This window comes from Aulonocara sp. 'chitande type north' Nkhata Bay, linkage group LG4 (genome assembly GCF_057382095.1).
Source record: "Aulonocara sp. 'chitande type north' Nkhata Bay isolate Kocher_YH1m ecotype deep benthic linkage group LG4, A_spYH_male_GT1.1, whole genome shotgun sequence".
Lineage (NCBI taxonomy): Eukaryota > Metazoa > Chordata > Actinopteri > Cichliformes > Cichlidae > Aulonocara > Aulonocara sp. 'chitande type north' Nkhata Bay.
The window spans coordinates 29,406,029-29,427,933 of NC_141347.1; the positions used below are offsets into that span (position 1 = coordinate 29,406,029).

General features: G+C 40.9%; 1 protein-coding gene across 1 annotated transcript in view; it reads left to right on the forward strand.

The window, feature by feature from the left end:
- The window catches only part of srcin1a (SRC kinase signaling inhibitor 1a), a 110,181-nt gene that overhangs the window by 54,467 nt on the left and 33,809 nt on the right, over nucleotides 1-21,905 (forward strand). Inside the window, exons 2-4 of the mRNA XM_086289727.1 lie at nucleotides 8,310-8,339; nucleotides 9,245-9,600; nucleotides 15,832-15,858. Coding sequence (XP_086145853.1) covers nucleotides 8,310-8,339; nucleotides 9,245-9,600; nucleotides 15,832-15,858 — 413 coding nt within the window. The remainder of the gene's footprint in view (nucleotides 1-8,309; nucleotides 8,340-9,244; nucleotides 9,601-15,831; nucleotides 15,859-21,905) is intronic.

The window sequence follows — 21,905 nt, forward strand, 5'->3', positions numbered from 1 at the left end:
AGATTTTCATTGCTGCCTCAGCTACTCGACCAGATTTCACATCATCAGTCATGTTATAGTTAGGGTGTGCTGCATTATAAACTCTAGCAAGCATCTGGATATGTGGATATGTGACTGTGTGTGTGCAGGTGTGTCCTGCTGTTAATAAAACAGGGCCTGTGGGGCAGATAATGACCCATTAGACCTAACCAATTTAAGATAGAGTTATTGTCAGCCATTATGGTGCTTCCTTTGTTATCTGCGACCTCTAGCAACGTTTCACTTCCCGCTTTCTAATTTTTAACTATGGCTCCCCCTGTCCTTCAGACATGGTTGTGCAATGCAGCAGCTTGAATGCTTTTAGTGGGAGCACCTCTTTTTTTCAAGCGGTTCATGTGTGTTCTTAGAGAGATTTATTTATTGATATGAGAGCAAGATAAGAGGACAGCTGGCAGATCCTGATTGGATGAGTGTTGTCATCCATTTGCCTTTGCCAGAGTTGGCCTGTTTGCAAGATAAACAGTCATGTTGAAACCCTCAGGAAAACTTTGGATTTTGCCTCTGTCCCCTTTCTCTCTCCCGAAATAGTTTGTTTCTCTACAATCACATTAACTTGTATAAAGCTCCATCCTTTATGTTTTTGTTTGGTGGTTTGGTGTTCAGTTTTACTTTTTTCAAGGCGTGATTTATTATGCCACTATATCTCGAGGTTTTTCATTTCCATCTTTATTTCCTTCCATGTTCTTAGCTGCTTATCCAGTTCAGGGTCGCAGGAGGAGTGGAGCCTATCCCAGATGCCATAGGGTGAAAGATTACCAGTCCATCACAGGGCTAATATAAAGAAACAGACAACATTTCATGCTCGCTGCTGCACCTGAAGCCAATTTAGGCACACGGAGTGGATCTAATTTGAGGACCTTTCTTTGGACTCCACTTGAATCAGTGCATGCAATAAGAAAACACGCCAAATCCCCAGAAAAAGGCCTGAGGGGACCAGTGGGTTCAAACCTAGAACCTGGTTTCTTAAAGTTGAGACATTTTGGCTTTTATTGTGATAGAACAGCAAAGAGAAGAATGTGAGAAAGACCAGGGGAAGACTTGCAGTGACTGTCTTTGAGGCCGATTCACACCCAGGCAACTGCATTATAGCCTTTTAGCATTTGGGTCACCTGCTACTAGTCGGTAAACTAAATTGGCACCCAGTTATGAATTTAAGAAAAGGAAAATGCAGCCGTGGAAAATAACTGATTGTTTTAAATCCTTAAAAGGAAATTCAGTATTCCGCATGCAGTGACGTCCATTGTTTCAAAGTTCAGTGTGCTGCATTCGTCTAATGAAAACAAGAAAAAACAGTTGGATAAGGCCACAGGCGATGCTGTTTTTTTATGCTTTGTTTTGTTGCTCCTTTCATTACTTGACTCAAAGGCTCAGCAGTGTATTGCATCATGCTATTTTAGAGGGACAAGGCAAAAACTCCATTTGGTATTTAACTGTTCAGGTGCCACTTAGAGAGTGTAGTAAGCGAGAGAAAAGTGTATACAGGACCTTTTCTACCAAACCAGATGTGGTCCACACAATTCCTGTTGTTTGCTCTCTGCATACAGTAGAGTCAGGTCATTGTGGTTATACATTAACACTCCTCCTTAAATCAGTAGAAAAGAAAATAGACCTGGATTTTAGCGTTTCAACTGGAGTTCACATTCCTGATGTCTGAAGAAACTTACCTGAACCATTTACTCCTCTGTTACTGAAACTGTACTCTGATCTCCATGTGGGCAGGATCAGTCAGGAAGACACATTTGCAACAGCGATCAATGAGGAATCTTATTAGCTATAATAATGCATCATCATTTACAGGATGGACCCATGCAGATACTTTAAAAGGTGGTCTGCAGATTTCTACACCATCTACCAGTTTGTGCCAAGCTCTGCTATGTGTGTGCAGCTGATTGTGCCCAGTGTTTATACACTGTATATGTGGCAACGGGCCAATCTCATTACATCGCCCTGCCAGAGGTTGTATTGTCAGCAGCAGCTTGTTTAAGATGTTATGATGACTCGGGCATCTCTGTCATTCATACTGAGAGTGTACAATGTCCTCTTTGGGGTTTTTTATTGTTGTTTTTTTCTAGCGTTCTACTCGAGATGTAATGTGTCTCTAAACCCAGACTATCAGTTGTCACCATAATATTATCAATTTCATTTCACTGTTCGTTTTTATATGTATCTCTATCTCCTCTCCGGTGGTTTGGACCCTTCGAAGGTTACTGAGCGTGGCACATTCAGTGAAGAGGCGGCCTCATACTGCTGTGACTAAAATGGTTGTAGGATTTCATTTGCTTCATTTGGCAGCAGTGCAGCCGGGGGATTTTTATAACAAGTTCAATCACAGTCCGTGTTGACTGGACTCATTGGTATAGGGTTGCTATTTACTCCTTAATTTACAGATTTGATTCACTGGAATTAAAATATGTAATTTTCTAATCGCACTCTGGTTTGATAAGAAGTAGAAAATCTTTTCCCAAAGTGTCTCTTTATGGCCTATAAGGATAAGTTTAAGGATCGTTTTGGTGATGTACACACTTTAAATCAAACTTTGTAACTGCAACCAGACATACTGTGTGGTGGATTTACTTAAAATTGTTGTTTGGCTGTTGTAAATGAGCTAAAACACTGTTGAGATTCGAGGTTAGGTTGCAGCTCTTTGAAGTATCTCTCGCCAAACGTATTTTTCATCAGCTCTCTCTTAACTCTAACACGCCTGCCTGTCTCCATCTGGCAACCTATTGTAGAGCTCCCCAGTGAGGTAAATGTAGCAGCACTGATGTAATGTAGTGTGTTTGGAGTGTCTTCCTCACACCCAGTGGCAATACCATGCTGCCTGACCGGGTTCGACAACAGGCTGTAATTAAGAGGCTTTCTCACCTGCTGCTGGACTGCTGTTATTTTTGAAAGAAAAAAAAAAGACAGCCAGCTTTTACCAGAACGATAAGTGAAACAAAGAGATGCAATACGCTAGCTACCACCACCTGTTTCTCCCCAGGTCTCTCCTCCCCTTCCAGAATGTCTTTGTCACACTTATATTCCATCTCTCGCATTCATCCTCCAGTTGAGTACACACACATTTGTCGTTTGCAGCCACAGACGGCCCCGGAGATGTTTCAGAGGAGCCGTAGCGTGCTCTAATTGCTCGATTGTGTGCCTTTGTGTATTAACAGGTGTTTTGCTGGATCCACATTACTGCTGCAATTTTAACTTGGCTGCCTCTGTAGTATTCCCAGGTTTGACACGGAAACAAAGTTAGAGGCTGCTGGGTTTGTGGGTGGGAGAGAGGCACAGATAATAGATAGACAGTGGAGGGCAAAAGGTGAAAAGATGGGCGTGTTGCTTTGTATTGTACATGTTTTAATGATCAAGTAGGCGTCCCCCCCATCGCTTTGTGTGGCGCAACAGATTACAGTTGTCTCTGTCAGTTATATGTGAGGCTGTCTGGAGCCTTATGATTGCCTTGGCCTGTTATTCCATCCAGCAGCTCAGACAGGCAGGCTGCCCTTCTCCTGATGGCTTGCTCTCTCTGCCCAGCCGTCACTTTCACCCCTTTTAACTCTCCTCTCCTGGCACAGCAGTGCCTCTGAGCTTTTAGAGATTACCTTAATGGAGAGAAAAAACTGAATAGCACATGCCTGCTGGGTTATATGTGTGTGTGTGTGTTTTAACCCGGAGCCTGATCGCTCTAAGTGTATAGCAGACGCAAACAGTGAGAGAGCAAGAGAAGAGAGAAGGGGGGGTTATTTTTACAAGTTCATAGTCATTTTTTGGCGCTGTATTCAATGAAACTCAAATGGTTGCCTTCATATCAGCTACGGTAGATTTCAAGATGTGTGACAGCTTGCAATCACTGTGACACAAGTCACTTGTTGCAGTTGGAAAATCAGTAGCGACTGCATTTTACCTCATCTTAACCTTACCTGACTTTTAACCACCCTTGTTCTATCTTTGATAATGCAGCTCACAGTACTCTTTTTACGGCTTATTCATTATGGAGATATAGCCTCTTTCTTGAGTTGTGACCTGCAGGGTTTATAATGTCCTGATTGTTGGGTTTTCATGAGGTTATAGTTAATCCTGACATGCCCTTCTTTCCTTCTGGTTGTTTGTTTTAAGTGTTCCCACTGGAGTGCACCGAGTTAAAATTGCTAACAGCTTTAGGCTTTGCAAATTTCCTTTTGCCTTTAGCCTCAACAGACGAGCCGGATTTGCAATTTGCAGTTTTTTACCTACTTCTGCTTAATTTTACATCTTCCCCACTTTTTCACAGGTTTAATAATCAACTAGTCTGTCCTGCTGCAGCCGGCATTCCGCAAAGAGCTTTGCCTTGGTAGCAGTAAATTAGATTGCCTTTACAGGGAAGTGCTCGCCTTGTTTTCCCAACCGTCTGCATAGGGAGGACATTGAGTTATAAAAATAAATACTTACTTCAAAAATCAAAAGAAGTTTCACTTATAAAAAATATTTTTGATAGCAACAACAGGGCCAGAGGGCCAATTAGAAGAGATGATTGAGTTTTTCTTAGCTATTGCTACACTTACTCGTTAATTTATTCCCTCTTGCCACTTCTGCTTCTTGCTGTCTGATAATGCACAGTCGAGACTATTGAAAAACACTAGAAAAAAGCATGTGCCAGAGATTTCAGACACAAAGTAACTTAGAAAATACTTCATACTTTAACTATTTCACATTTCACAGATAGGAAAAATAGCTTTCTTTCCTCCTGTTTCTTACTGCCACCTAAATAAGTAGACAAGCAATCCCTCAGTTAGTTACTGATTAACTTGTTTAGCTAGATGATAGCATTTTAGCTTCTTTAGTGTTTCACCAGAGTACTTTCGAAAACTAAAGATATCACCTTTAACTGTTGGAAATGATAACAGAAATATTCATTTTTTTCTGACATTGTGCAGACCAAATGATTATTGATTAAAGGAGAAATGCTCCACATTTATCAATAACTGCATCTCCAAAATACTGTTTAACTGCAAGCATCATGGTTTTTTTTTATGTCAAAAGAATGTTTATTCATATTTGTATCCTCTCAAACAATGCTTATTCAGAAGCCTTAAATTGCACCTGCATATGGCACAATATGTGCAGACTCAAGTGTTTTGAAGTGCCTGTGAAATTAGATTTAGCTATTAAGGAATCCAGAGCTCTGATTATTTGCACCTTGAAGCTCTCTTATCATGCTGTGGGACTTAAAACTTCTCATACACCCCCTGCTCTCTCTGACCCACATGTTTAACATCCCGAAAATATAAAGCTGCACAGGCTGCCTCTTCCAAATCCAGCAAAAAGCGAATCCAAACCCCTTCTCCTGATTCTCCATACCATATGTCTTTGCATATGATGAGTAGCAAGTTCTCTTCCTGAGCTGAAACTCCAGCTCAGTGGGTGGCTGTAAGAACACGTTTTCGTATACAGTCCAGAATTTGGTTGTAGTGATAGAGATTAATATTATGCATGTATGTCTCTTAATAGTTTTTGTGGGTGGTTTGGCAAATACCTCATCAGAAACTGAAATTGCCTACATTTAAAGATAGATGAGAAACGTTAAGGAGGATGAGGTGATTATGGGGGGGAAATGACTAGTATGAGCCCTGTTTTTTAAGCAACTTTCTTTTTATGCATAATCTGTAATTTGTAGAAAAATCTTCACTGATGGAAGATGGTTTCAGACTTCATGCATTTTGCATAAACCGGGAGAAACATCACTGGAGTTGGACTGTGCAATCAGGCTGCATTTGTTGTTAGTTGTTTTTTGTTGGGATTTTTTGGACTGTATTATAGTATCTATTTTTCCAGGATTGTAATTTCTTCTCCTCTGTTTGTCTTGTGTTATCTCTCTGAGCTTGCCGCAGCAGGCTCTTTTTATTTAGACAGGTTAATGCACTTGACTGTGGCCTCTATCTTGGTAATGCAGCTCAGGCCTCATTGGGCTCACAGATCTTATCAGTTCTCATTGCAGGCTCCTGTTGTCATTCAAGTCCTCTGTTTTTTAGCTGACCAACATCCTGCAACTTTTCCCGGAGGCGCTTTGTAGTTGCAATTTGGTGCGCTGCAGACCCAGACTTTGTGACAGAAAGTGCTTTCTTGTTATATAGTGTACACTAGAAATCCTCCCCCAACCCGTCTTTTTATGTGTGTTTAAATGATGCTGCCATTGCGTGGGCTTTTACAGATTGTTTTGGCTGTCAGGGTTATTGTCTGCCAGCTTATGTGGAAATATATTGGCTGAGAATGACGAAAGTAAAGATGAATAACCTGTTTCCATTTTCTATTCTTACGCTCCTGCCCACACAACTTTTACTCCCGCTGTTTTTAAGATGGAGGGCTTTGTGTACAGCTTTGCAAAGAATATCCACAAACTGCAGTTTGGAAAGTTTTTGGGTTGGATTTGAAACGAGTGTTACAAAGAAATACTGAGTTATTCATTTTGGTTGACGTTTGCAAGCCATTTGACTTCTGCTATGACATAAAATCTTACTAAAACATATGCACAGCCACATAGCATATTGGTCTGAATACAGACCTGATATTAAAGAATTTCCAATTATCTGACATCTGTTGAACTCATTTTGAAGATAGGAAACATTTCTACACTCATCTTGTTTCCCTGAGATACATAAGCCTAAGGAAACTCCTCTGTAGTTGACAGATTCTTGATAATCAGACGTGAAAACATGCCTAGCAAAGGAGTATCATAAAATTATCCCCACTTTTTAAACTTAATTTCCAGGAGAAAGAAAGAAAATCATATACAGGCCAGTTTAGTTGCTTACGCCATCATTCTAGAGAACAACCGTGTAGTGATAATGTCCTAAATGTTTTTTTCCAGGCATTAACCAGCACTGATGCATTATTGTTGTTAAGAGGTTTGAATTATTTAGCTAACAGTTAATAAGGGCTTGCCACCAGTGCTTGTATTTTGCTGTAGATTTAGCCCTCGTTACCCTTAAAACGTTTTCCCATGTGTTGTCTTAACTTCAAGTAAAAATACTATTACTATATATCTAATTATAGTAGATATACTATATATCTACTGTATTTTAATACTGGCTGTAATGATGGCACTCGAAGAGCCAAATGTTTTTTGAGGGGGTATTCACTGTGAAAAGTTTCACAGTCAGTCTATAGGACTCTATAAAACTCTTGGCTGTACTATAAATGTTTGCTGATGTTTCGTTCTCTTCTTAGTTTTATGCCTGTCTATAGGCAGCCTAGTGTACTCAGCTTTTCACTGTCAACGCTGCTACTCAGTTGCATAATAAGCCATACTACATAGGCACAGCTTTGCCAGCCATTGTAATGGGGCCCTTGAGTCAGGTCCTTGTTAGCTGATGCACAATAAGCTCCAGCCTAATGAGGTGTAAACCAGAGATCTGGGAAACTGAGAGGGGGCCAAATGAGTATGGCCGTCAGCCTTGGTGTGCAGTGGAGAGCTCAATGCTAATGCTATTAGCTCGGAGGTCAGTCCATTTTGCCTTTTGCCTGTTCAGTTTATCAGCACTTCATAACGTGCGGGGTGGTAGGGCGGGGTGTTGAGACAGCAGTTCACACTTAAGTGCAGAATCTTTCGGCGAACGAAGAGAGTGAGAAATGGGTTCACAATGAGTGCACGGTTTGATTGCAGCTGCCATGGAGTGATCACAGACCTTCGGCTCTTAACAGACTCCTTCTGTGTTAAGGTTTCTCCACCAGAGAGCGTCGGAGCCTCCATCTGGCCGGCTTTCTCGTCACTTGTGCGTTCATTAACAGTCCATTTGTTGCTTCTGCCCCGAGGAGCCTCCCTCCGCTGCTCACTTGTTCAGCTCGTGCTAATGTTGCTGATGTGAATTTAATGTACATATGGTGCACTTCATTCAGCCCTATTAAGCCTCAGCACTTTTCATGCTTTTACTTTAAATAATATTAGTTTTTATTATCGAGTTGAAAAGAAAAATGCTTGTCTACCTGCTGACGTTTAATATTTTGTTAGAGTTAAATGTGTTGGAGTTTTAGGAAACATTATTTCTGTGTAAAATTCATGATTGTAGTCATTCACCATTCTGCAAGTTACCGTCAGACACTATTAGCATTCATAGAAAGCCATTTCACCATATGTGAACCCTTATGAATACATCACAATGCATATATAATGCATTAACTTATCGTAATTCAGACGAAGTGCTATCATTTCTTGATAGCCCTTTTCTGATGGTCATGTGTTCTGGTGTGTTTGGTTGCACATCTGTGCACAAACACATATATTAACCTTTGGCATGTTTCTCTTCTAGCCAACGCTGGGGCCTGTTTTCCTAAGCAAGGTAACTTACTGGTTGAAAGGTTCTCTGCTCTTTATCGCACCATCATTCATTCATGATTCAAGTCACACAATTATTTGTGTGTGTGTGTGTGTGTGTGTGTGTGTGTGTGTGTGTGTGTGTGTGTAATCGCACTGTCTTCTTCCAACTGTCTCCTTTTCTGTCCTTTTCTTTCCTTCCACCTTGGGCTGTGTTGTCTGTCAGTTAGAGAGCTGACAAAAGGCCAAGGGCTGTCAGTTTGAAGCACCTCCTTAAAAATGGACAGCCGGATCAGTACCTTTCAGCAGAGACAGTAAGAATATGTAGAGAAAATGTCTCACGGGGTTATGGGATGGAGGGCATGCTCACACAGATCGACAGGAGTTGGTGAGGAAGGACAAGAACAGTGAGAGAAATGAAAATGCTGTTCTCTTCATGTTCCCATGTGACTTTCAATCACCTCAATTTTCAGTAGTTTGTTTTTCACTGTTTCTCCAAGAAAACAATGAAAGCCACTTAAGATGACAAGCAGGCATATCACAATGGAATATCCAGCAAAACAAATTCAGTTTGAGCTTCTTCCTTTGATGTACCGCAGAAGCATTTTACTTTTCTCATTTTTCTTCCCTCAGCATTTGAAATCAATAATTCTGCAAGGAACTGCTCTGTCCTGGTGGCAAATAGTCTAACATCCCATCCCATTTCTCTCTCTCTTTCTCTCTCGCTCTCTCTTGTACCTTATATTTCCACTCTCCTTCTCTGCTTCATTTGTTTCCACCTATGTGTGCCTGCTGTGTGTATGTACGTCTCCACCTTAAAATCTTTCTGCATGCTTGTGTGGGTGATGATTCACCTCTCTCCTGCATACTTCCCACCCTTCTTTCCTCCCTTTCTCCCTTTCCTTTGTCCTCCCTTTCCTCGTCTCTTAGATCCCGAGCGTGTTGGCGGTCACATGATCTCAAGAGATGACCTGGAATATCCACGGGAATACCGGACGCTGGGGAACAATGCTCGGCGCTTCTCCAATGTTGGTCTGGTGCATACGTCTGAGCACCGGCACACAGTCAGTGCGGCGCAGAGCCTGGAGGCCCTGACCAACCTGCACAAAGCTGACATGGAACGCAAGAGGGACGCCTTCATGGATCACCTGAAGAGCAAGTACCAACAACAGCAGCAGCAGCAGCAGCTTCAGCATCCACACCACAGCCCTCACCACAACCCACCGTCGCCCTCACCCTCCCACGCCAGCATGAGGGGTACATCAGAGCGATCTGCAAGAGAACAAGTAATTAATATTAATTTATTAGTTAATGTACTTGCGACTGTTTCTATTTTTCACTTTGTTGCCATTTCCAGAGATACTTCCAAAAGACAACTCAAGCTTGAAATGACTAATTTATTACAGCAGCAGAGCTAGAATTTGGTATCTTAGCCCAGAGAACATCTCTTCCCCCACAAATATCACACGCGCAGAAATTTGGGAGTGATAGGGGAGCCAACAGGTGGGTGCAGGGCTCCAGCAGCACTGATTTGTTATAGGGAGAGAAAAGTATAAATACACCATCAAATGGGGACAGTGTTATTGATATACGACAGCAGGACGTGAATCATGTTACGTTTGTATGACGTAGCGCAGCTCAAGTTGCTTGCCTTGAACCAGCTTGCAGGGTTTTACTCCATTTATGGTGCTTTTTTGGCAGGTGCTGCTTTTAATTCAGGACATACTACTGTTTTCTCAGTGGGTGACATCACCAAAAAACAAAACAAAAAAAAAAACCATGCTGTCTGTACACACAGAATGCCCCATTACTTAGGTGGAGTTAAATGGATTATTAAATGGTAAAAAAACAAGCATCTTGCTGGTGATATCAACAGTGAAACGAGCACGCAGTTTGACACCGACCTAGATAGAAAAGACGTGAAAGAGGTGCGTCAGGTAGTTTTGTAGGTGTAACAGGTGTCATTATAAAATGCTTTGTTTTGTTTTACTTCTTGAAGAAGTAGCAAAACTTTACATAGAGTTAAAGATGAGAGATGTCCTCTCAAATTAGCACAAAATGTTGAAACCCTGATTAAAAAAATACAAAGATCAAAGAACCGAGCCGGAGGTGCTGCAACAGGATGCTACTCAGCATGGTGCCGCCTTCAGAAGAGGGGTTCAGACCAGAGCAGGGGTTCTGCTAAGGTGCGGACACATCGAAATAATCTTTCTCCTCTGCTCTCCTCGCTTTTTGTTTTCCCCTTTCTAAATGTGCTTCATGCTTTGACCAGTTTCATGGCTCTCTGTCTCACACACACTACGCAGAAACATGCTCTCTGTGTTCCAGTGCAGCTGCTGTGTTAAAACCGGGTAGATTTAGTGTAATGATGTGACAAGAAAAGCACATCAGGGGCGAAGGGAAAGAATCAAAGAGAGTGACGGAGTGAGCGAGCGAGCGGGAGGGTGGTTGAACGGCAGGTGGAGTCCGTAGTTGCCTTGGTAACCTCTCCCATGTATGGTAGGTGGGGATATCGCATTGCAAAGGTCAGGTTGTGTAGAGAGGGATGAATTGTGCAATGAATCCAGAAGAGACAGGGGAATAATAAGCTCAAGGTAGGTGTTTTTCTCAAATTAAGTGTCAGCCTGTGGAGTGGACAGATCCATAGGTGACAGGGCATTTTCACTCAGGGAAGGAAGCAGCAGAGCCCAGGATTTCTTGTCATCTTGTGGTTTTGCAGAGCATGGACAGCAAGGAAGGAGGGAGGGTGGGAGGAGGAGCTGGAGAGGAGCGCAGCAGCCTGTGAAGCAGCCCACTGCTCAATTAGCCAGCACCAGCAGGACCCAGCCACCCATCTGCGAAGGAGTTAATCGGCTGGTGTTGTAATGAATTAAATAAAGAGTTTCCGCCGCATGTGCAACTGTAGAGCGAGACAGCGAGAGAGGGAGATTGAGTGAAAGAGAGGGAGGTGGGTAAGAGAAGCTCAGGGAGGGAGAGACAGGCGAAAGCACGATGAGGATTCACTGTACCTGACGAACAGCCTGGGATGACTGGAGTGGTGGACAGGCACAGGTGCACTGCAGGTGAGATGAGACTGGAAACTGGAGGCTGCCGCAGAGAGTTTGTGTGTTTGTGTGTTTCTGGGAGGGCATGTGCTCGCTGGGATTAGAGTGCATACCTGTTGTGCTTGTTGTGGTTGTATAGACGGCGTGCATATGCTCACAAAGCAAGCTACACGGGGGCTGATGTATAAGCTGTTCACAGCGTCCTTTGTGTCTCTGTTTGAGCAGTAATTTGCTGATTAATGTGTGCGTTTTTAAGAGAGAGAGAGACGGAGAAGCTGCTGTGATGTTTAGACACAACACCGGACTGGAGGAGGATCGAGGGAGAAAGAGTAAGAAGGGTTGATTTGAGGGGGGCGGGGGTGCAGAGAGGATGACGACATGAGAAAGAGACAGAGGTGGAGGAGGGGTGGAGCGAGTGCAGCCTGTTTTACATGCAGGTCAGGTAATGCAGCGCTCCACTCTGCGAGACTAAGTCCTTCTGTTAGATTTCTGTGGTTAACCCCAGTAAGTGCACAAACACAAGCTTATGCGTAAATATATAGATGTCTTAACTTTGCAGTGAAAAATGCATTTAACCCTCCAGCCCTAAGTTCAAACATCTATCAGTAATTTTGTCTAAGTGGGGCTTGCAGCCTATTTAATTCAAGTGGAAGTTAAAAAATGACAATGTGTAGATTTGAGCTAAGTAGCAGAGCTACAGTCAAGAGTTACTCTGTCATCTGTTCATCTGGGATTAGAGTGATAACGACTGGCACTATAGGCTAAGGTGTTGAATATGATTTCTTCCCAGAAGATGTTCTTTAATGGCAGTGATTATTGCCTGCATGGACAACTGCTAAAGAGAAATAATCTACATTGAAATAAGCCCTCTCCAGTTTGCTCTCTCTCACATTCACATTCGAATATTTGCAAATCAAAGTCCAAGTGAAGTGTATCTGCAGCTGTCAGAGCAGAGCAACGGTTAAAGAACAATAAAAATGTGTTTACTTTAGTGTGAGTTAGCCTCATTAAAGCAACAAACAGAGAAACACTGGGAAGAGACAGACACACAAGACCACAAATCACTTCTGCACCATTAAAGCCAAGCCTCTGAGTCATTCAGCTTTGTGGGAAAATAAAATCATTAAGGTTGTCAGAACAAATGAACAGCAATTATTTATGATGCACCGGTGCTGCCCCTGAGCTCCTGTCAGTTCGACAAATTGTCAAGGACAAAACTCAGTGGCTACAGTTAATAAATGATGGACTCATGATCAGGTATTGAAGTTCAGTTTAAGTCCAGTCCTGAAGGATTGTGTATTGGCATATCCCCAAAAGCGACCCACTTTATCACTGACCTTCAATCTCTAACTGAGAGTCTGCTTTTTGACCAGATGATTTACAAATCCAGTGTGTTCCTGTGAACAACGAGAACTTTTTAAAATCATCCACAAAGAGTTTTCTCTTTATTATCACCAATGTTGGTTAATTTAATCCTGTGGACTTTGAAGATGAGTGGTTTTCTATGGACAGCAACAATATAAGGCATTAGAGTTTGGCAGGGGACATCACACCAAAGAGTCATCTTCTCTAGCAACTGCTTTGACATGTTGGTAGAAATTTATATACCACGGGGAAAAAGAAGCGTGGGTAGAGATTAAGCGCCATATAAATTTGCGTCCCACTTGTCTCAGAGCCAGTGAGCCTAAGCACAGTCATACACATTTAAAATTATACTTAGAACAACTCCACTCTACACTAGCAAAACATTACTTGGAGAATAAAATAACAAAATGGCACACAATGCTTTGAGTGAGATTTAAAGGTTTCAGTCTTTCATTTTTTAGGTGGTTAGTTTGTTACTGTTGTTCGGCCCATATCACAGGATTATTAAACCATTTTTGTATTGTATACTGTGTAAGCTCCAAGCAGGTTTTGTTTATATAGTGGAGATGCAGTATAAAAAAAGAAGAGACAAGCACAGATGAACTCAAAGACAGCAGCCACTTCACGAAACCTGAATAATTTTAGAGCAGCCTTCTAAAGCTGTTGTCTATCATATATAACAAAACACAGATTTGTAATGAATGGCGCAGATATTCTGAGCTATGGATATTTTTCCCTTTTTGGGATGTTCTGGTAGGTTGGTGCAGTCGATCCCAAGACTAATGCTGAGTCCAAACTACATGCTGATTTAAAGATAAGATAAGATAACTCTTTATTGTCATTGTACAGTCATACATAGTACAATAGTATGATGAACTTGGAAAACTGTTGCACGTTGGCACTATATGCAACACAACACAACACATCACAGTAACTTAACTTAGTAATAAAATGAAGAATAAGTCTTTGTGTATTGCACACTGTTATTATTGCACATTAATTATTGTTGCACGTTGTTTTTTATAAATATTATTATTGTTATTGTTGTTTCCCCCCCCCAAAAAAAGTCCAGGGAGGTAGTCAATCAGGTCAGCTGTTTGCACTGATTAGGGCCATTGCCCTGTTGTAAAAGCTGTCCTTGAGTCTATTGAGTCTATCGGGACCTCAGCAGCCTATTAAACATATTAAATGGACTTTTATTATTCAAGAGAAGTGTACAATCAGTGCAGCGTAGATATCAGGGAAACATGGAAATGTATTTTGATATTTAGCTCCCCCCTCTCCAGCCTGTTTGTGTGTATATACAGTATCTTCTGTCTAAAAAAAATCAATTAAATTTTGCTATTCTGGCAACTTTTTATTTTTAGGTAACCATATAGACATGATTTCCGTGAGTGCTGTAGATGTGGCTGCTTCCAGCTGCTCCTTTATTCACAAGGGACCCACTCGGCACGTTTGATTTGGCATATTTTTTTTTACGCTGGATGCACTTCCTGACACACCCTCAAAAGGATTTGTCTCCTCCTGGGATGGGATCTTTTGCTTGTTAGATGGCGTGAACCGCTACACCATCGAGCCATCATGTGTGCTATTGATGCAAAAAGTCAAAGTACTGGGAAAAATAATAATAATTCATCATTAGAATAATAAAATTTTAGTAGAATAGCTCTAGAAGTAAAAAGCATTTATTGTCTTTTTAGTGCATTTGTGATTTTTATTTTTTTTTTAATTCTTTTTGTTGGTGTGGCGTTCAAGATTCACACTTTAATTCAAAACTGATAATATAAAATAATTATCTGTTCATTTATGTAAAGTAGCTACAAAACATTTAAAGTTTTCCTCTCCTGTTTTCATCAGAGCCATAAAACACCTTGTATACTGACTGAAAAGAGCTGCAAAGGGGGTTTCAGCACACAGTAGTTTACTGCTGCTACCTTCTTGCCCAGGAAACTTTACTGCTTTGTATTAATTTAATTATAGCACTTCATTCTGTGTCAAGGCCAAGCAAACAGTTGCATCTCGATACGAAAAGAGAAGACGGAAGGAAATGGAGTGACAGAAACACCTGAGCTGAAAAAGAGTGAGGGAACACTAAGTGAAAGCTTGGGTTGCAATAAGTTAGTAATCACTGGCCCTGATTCTCGTGTTTACAGAAATAATCTGGCTTTTGTTGAGACTGTATTAGAATGGGAGGCGGGTAATGAAAAACCACCAACTATCATAAATCAAAACTTGTCGCTTAAAAAAAAAAGAAAAAGAAAAAAAATTCATCTGCCAGGAGACTAATGTGGGTTCTGGAGAACGGGGACTGAATGGACTGAAAATTGCCTGCAGATAAGAATAAGAACAAGAATAACAGTTTGGATTAGAATTAAAATTCATGGACTTTTGCAATCTTTTTTTTTTTAATTTCCATGTCAGTTTAAGGTATTTTGGAGCCATCAGTGGATTGGCCTGGATTTGACTGTGAGGTAATTATGGCTTTATAGAAAGCCAGAGACCTCTGCCAAAATGCGAGCGCCTTTTAGTATGTGGCAGAGCAGCAGGAAGGGCAAATGGACAGATGAGAAATACAGCATGCACTGGCGAAAATAAGCAGGTGAGATTTCGAGGTTCTGATGAAAAGAGCGCAGCTGGTGGATTGGGAATGGATGAGACAGGAGACGGCAAGCGGGAGGCAGAGTGCTCGGTTGCCTGTGGTGGTGAAGTCTGGGAGAGAGGCCAGCGTTGCCGCTACAGAGTGGGTTGCTTGCTTGATTCGATTTCATTCTTTTCATTTCCTCACCTTCACCAGTTACAGCCAACAACGCAATCTTGTTTTAGGTACGCTGGAACCCAGTGCTTGCAAAACACAGAGACCACTTGCATTAACACCAATCATTTAATACTTCAGAGAGCCCTATTAGATGAGGCTGTCAGTAATATTAATGAGTTCAAATGACGCTTTCTGGAGGAAAATGCAAAACTTTTTGTGGCCTGCAGCGTGACTCTGTCTTGTAACTAGTTTACTTTGCTCTGCGCAATATTCTGTTTATATTTAACTTAAGCTATAAGCAGAGACATAAATATCTAACTATTCTCTCTGTCTCCCTTCCTGAAACTTCACAGCAACAGCCCAACTACTGGAGCTTTAAGGTCAGTGCTGCTAGTTCAAGTGTCCCTGTGTGTTTGTCATTTTTCCTGTCCGTTGTGTGTGTTAGTGTGTCCATTTGAATGTGTCTATGTGTGCTTTGTGCTGTGGCATCACTTTCAACCCTCAGGCATCACTAGCCTATCTCCATGCTACTTTGGCTTCAGTATCCAACTCGCTTGACATCTCTTGGCTCTCTGTGCACTGTGTGTGTGCATGTGTGTGAGACTTTTGTCTCTTTATGGGTGTGTGTGTGTGGGTGTGTGTGTGTGGTGGCAGAGGTGTCAGGGGGTGGCAACAGCTTAAACTTCTCCCGCTCCATTTAATCTGCAGAAGATGAATCTCTCTGGATTTATGATACCTCAGTCAGCTGGCATTAATGGATAGCAGCCATGTGACACTGCTGACGTATTACTGAGTGAGACATTAAGAATGCATTTCAGATGTGCTACTCAAGCATTACTGAAATAATGCTTTGGCATTAGCACAGAAGCTTGAGTCATGGCTAAAGATGCTAAATGTATTTTATCCACAGGTTTATAAAGGAAAAACATGGGTTATATACACTGGAGAACAGGCAGTGATATTGACTGTATAAATCACTTACGCTGAATTGCTGGCTTGCATGCAAGGTTGTGTGTATCACTTTCTGACTTTATAGATCATAGTGGTAGGCAGGGAGTTGTACTATCTAAATAGAAGAGGTTAAAGAAGGTATTGATATGTGTGAGGGAAGAGCCCAGGGCTTGTCTGAGTTGTACTCTGACCTCAGTCTGTGCTCTCAGCATCATTTGGACCAGGTGGAAATGTCACTAAATATCAATGGCTAAATGCCCTGACCCTTGGGGAAGGGTAAGCAATTTATCCCCTATTCCCACAACTAATTTATTCTGAATAACATGAATTTAGAGTTCTGTCTGTCACATAAATGTGCCACACAAGTAAACGATTTTGAACTCTGCAGGACATACAGGTGGGCTGCCAAAGCTCGGGGGTGTTTGAGGAAGAAAAATAGCATTTGAAACAATCAATTGAACCAATTATGACTTTTGAGAAATGAAATAACAAGACTGAAAGATTTTCTGCAGAAATACTGAGAATGCTATTCATCTGCCTCCAACCCTTTGTCCTCCTTCACTATATCCATGAATCTTCCTCTTTTCCTGCTTGGAAGCTCCACATTCAACATCCTTTATCCATTTGTTACCCAACATATCCACTATCTCTCCTCTGCACATGTGCAAATCATGTCAACCTGAGCTAGCCCTCTGATATACTCATTTCTAATCTTATCCATCCTGCTCATTCCCAATGAAAATGTTAAAATGATGTCAAAATAATAATAATTGAAACTAATAATTATATTTGCATTTGAAAATGTGGGTTCTTGATTAGCAATGAAGGCCATGACATGCTCATCGGTATTCCCCAAAGTCAAGTTGACCTTTAGGGATGTTTAGTTTTTTTCCAACCGTTAATGAGAAACTGAAAGCTGCGTTATACAAACTGTGAAGTGTTTAGAAGAAAAGCTTTAGAAAAAAACTAAAATTAATCAACTCTTCTTTAGTCAAAGTAGTTCATGATTAACATTTTCTTTATCAGTGATTTACTAGAGATTGTTTTCATTTCTTTGCATTTATTAGTGCAAGTTGCTTTTTTGTTATTCACGTATTGTTTTGCAGCTTTGCACTAAATTAGGTTGTTTTAATAACACAGTAGTGAGAAAGAGAGAATTTATTGATTTGTTCCAGAGATGCAGCAGCATTAATATAGTGTCAAATGAAATAAGCAAAATACTCCAAGTGATCATAAATCTAAAGATATCATATATTTAGATTTTAACACAGAGGCTGTTGTTGACATCTTTTACTGTATGTCGGCGCCTCATCTTGTTCAATTTTCTCCATTTTGCACTAGAGCTTCTGAAAGCCATGTCCTGCTCCCTCATGCTATCATCTCTAATCTAAGGCTAATTCTCCCTGAATTACCCTCCCTGCTCAAATTAAACCCCCAAATGGAAGTAGTATAAGGACTGCATACACTCATGGTTTCATCTTTGGCATAAATATGTTTTCCAGGGATCTTATTGGATTGTAGCATGCTAAATATAGACACATTTTTAAGTCTAATTAACAAGTTGTGGGTGATGCATGACTGAACATATCCCTGAAATGAAACTGTCAAAGTTTCAAAACTGCTGTTTCTCTCGGCCAGAAACCCACCTAACACTCTCAGTTATAATATGGTGTCTTGAGGAACACTGCGTTATTATCACTATCTTTTATAAGCAAACCTATTGCAACAACTTACAATTTATAGCAATTTTACAAAGCATTTTGTTCCATGCATTGATGATTCCTGGTATTCTAAAGAGAAAGGACTCTGAGAGTATTGGGGGACTGTGTGAAAAGATGAAAAGCTATAATAATGGAAAAAAGCAAGTAGAGCCAAATGGATGTGAGAGATGGATCGATTTAGGGGGCTGTTTTCTCTCCATTTTCTAAAAGTGAGAGCTGTGAACTTTTTTTTGTGTGGGAAAAGAGCCAGGTTGTGGGTGGAGGAAAAACATTAAAAATGCTCAAGATGTAGACAGAAACAACACGAGAGATGTACCTGGATGTGGCTTTGGCCTCAGAGACTGAGGGGGAAGCAGATATGTTCACACAAAGCAGTCGAGTAAGAATTAAAGGAGGACACATGAGTGACAGGGGATAAAAGGTGGGAAATGAGGACATATCACTGGAGGCTAAGACACACAGAAGCATCCAGGGAAGATAAAGATATTATTAGGAGGGGCGAACAAAATAAGCTGGTGGGGGGCAAAAAGTATGAGATGTGGACAAGGTGTGAGGTTTGCAATTTAAAGATTTTACACCTCGGGAACCAAAGGCTTCACTCACATCAAGCTGTGTTTGGCATTTTTATATATAGTAATTTTCAAATCCAACAGAATTTAATGTCACTTAAGAGGAGAATTACTGCTCTTGCAGAAAAGATTAGAAAGAGGCTGGCAGCAACCATCATGTAATAAGCCAGCCTCTGGTTTTAGACTGTTACAGCAGTGTTCAGCCATTTTCTTGTCTTGTTGGATGCTCAGCTGTATCGTAGCCAATGCCGACACCTCGCACATGAACTCCTCTTAACTTAAGCTTGTGCATCACACGGTTCATATTTATTCACATTCTACATGTTATGTTATGAGCAAGAGGAAAATAGGAATATATAAGGACACAGAGGGGGTTTCAAGTTCAAAATATACTCCAGAATTTTTAAAACAAGCTCACTTCACTTTTATGGCCAGATCACTGAACCTTCAGGCAGTTAGTTAATCAGGCATCAACCACCTCAAACTGAGCACAATATCAGAAAACAAGTTCAGGGTTTAAATTAAATGTAATCTTCACAGAGAGATAACTTTGCAGATGCATTCAATTTTTGATCGCCCCAGAAGTATAATTACAGTATGCCTGATTAAAACATTCTGTGGCTGAAGTGAAGTTCACCATTTTTATTGAAGAAGAGATAAAAAATCTGACAACTAGTTTGCAGTCTAAATAAGACGACCCTGAAGTACAAGATGGAGTTTGATGAGAAATGCTCCCCCAAACATAGAAAGCCATATACCAAGGCTACAAGGCTTTTGACCTTAAAGCAGAGTAGACCATTGTGTGTGTGTGTCTGTGTGTATGCACGCATGCTAGTGTCTACAAGCAAGAAACAAGAAAAGACATGGTGGGAGGTTGCAATGAGTTTAATGCAGTTTGTAGCCTTAGGTTGCCTTGTCCCACTTTCCACTCTATTCACATGTAAGATCATCCTGTTCTCCTCTTGTTCCTCTCTTCTGCAATGCCCTTATAGCAGTGTGGAGATTGCAACAGTAATTGAGTGCTGTTGGAAAAAGTCTAAAAGAAAAGGTTGAGGTGTAGGGAAGGGGGTGGACGGTGGGAGGGTGTGGAGGAAAAATGAGGAGGTAAAACCAGTTTTCCTCAAAGGCTGTGAACACCGTGATGTAACGCTGGCATTTCTAGCAGCACCAGATGCATGACCAGATGGTGCATTCACATATATTATTTACAATGCAAAATTACCGCAGTGAGACATTTTCAGTTTACATATCACATAAACCACCAATATGGAAGTCAATGTTTGGGGACTGTTGTAATAAGACGATCTGAGTAAAACCACATGTAACAACAGCGGCAGTAATCTTATACCCAGTCATACATGGGGATTTCATTGTCTTGTTTTTGCAGCATGTTGAAAGGAGTTGCGGAGAGAATACAGGGTGAATAAGGAGGTAAATTTGGGTTTAAAAAGATGACAGGAAAGCTAGTTCAGACATACAGGATCATACTCTCCCATTTCCATTTCCTAGAAAGCTCAGTGGGTTATTTCGCTTTTAAATTATATTCTAACAAGGACAGCTAGAATGAGTCAAGCTGTAGTTCAGAGTTGCTCATATTCCCATTCATAGAAAAAGCTGCATTTCTTTGCCAAATCAGCTCCTGGGTGTTACTTTTACTGAGTAATATTTCATTTAGACGGCTGGTTCAGCACCTGTTCTGTGTTGGCTAAACACCTGAATTTGTTAAGCACAGAGTCCAAAAACTGCTTTTTATCATCCTCCTTCTTTATTGGCATTTAGAACGTCAAGTGTAGTCTACAAATAGTCTAGCAAAAATTAACATTAAAAAATGTAATAGTTAGGAAATATGCTAGAGTTAGTTGAGAAGATTGCTATCCGTCTCATGTATGTAAAGTATATATGAAAACATCACTATCAGTAGCACACCTCACTACGCTGGTTCATTCTAAAAAGTAACAAAAATCTACAAATCAGTACCTTTTAGCTCAGTAAGTAACCTTTTTACTGTTTAGCCTGTAAAGTGTAAAAATTACAACTGGTTATTTTGCCTATTTTGACGTAAGGTCATGTATAAATAACTCCAGCCTACATAGTAGTCTGGCAAGTGCACGAAGCCCAAGAATTATACTGCTGTTACCTCAGAGCTGGGATGACTGTTCACCAGTGTTGCCAGTCTGCTAATAATAGCTTCTTAGTTAAGCAGAAGACTCACATCAAACAGCTTGTATAACACCGAAAGCACGTTTCAACATTTCAATCACAACTTTTGCTTCCTAAAACAGTGGAAACGTAAATAAAATCTCCAGGGTTTATTTTGATCCCCCAACCCTCCTCACCCCTTAGTGTCCCTATGTAGGATGGTCTGGCCAGAATGAGGCAAGCTACAGTGTGGGCTCCTCCTCCTCCTCTGTGATGCTGTTGGCTGTGTTCCTCGGTGTGGTCACAGCTTAGATAAATGACCCTATTAGAAAACATGGTGTGGGTTATCTGTCAGCATCGCAGTTTCTCAGTGCGCTCAGACACTGTCTGCCGCTACCATCACTGGTTTGGTTCACTGTGTATGATTGCGTGATTGAATTATGTATGATGGCGGCAAAAGGAATGTAAGGTTACATTATAAAAAATGGTCGTTGGGATTTTTAGTCTTGCTGCAGGTTTGTAACTCGTCTTGTAAACATACACGTGAATGCATGCAGCAGCTAATTAAAAGACCAAATTACCAATGACTGCAGTACCTAACATGATATAAGGTCCCATATATTGCTGTTTGGTTATTCCATTTCCTACTGGAATAATTACTCGATTCCCAGAAGTTTAATAAGTAAAAAAGATTTATCTCATTGAGTTGCATGAGTACTGCAACGTTTATTATCATTTGCATCTACATATTAAGGATATCTACTAAAGCTAAAGCTAGGCTGGTGTTCACTTGGAAGTGTTGGACAAATTGAACTATGATCATCGGTGCAAAATTCTGTAGCAATCGATCTAAAAGCTGAGTATGCACCGAGGTGGTCGATCGACTATCTGACAGGGTGACATTGCCATCCATTGAACTGTGCCACCTGCAAGGCTAAAAAAAATTAATCTTGTGCTACATTCATTTTGCCCACTGTGACAGTATATTGTCACATGCTGCCTTTTGGTAAAAACAAAACCCACCCTTTTGAAATTCTCTGTCTGGGA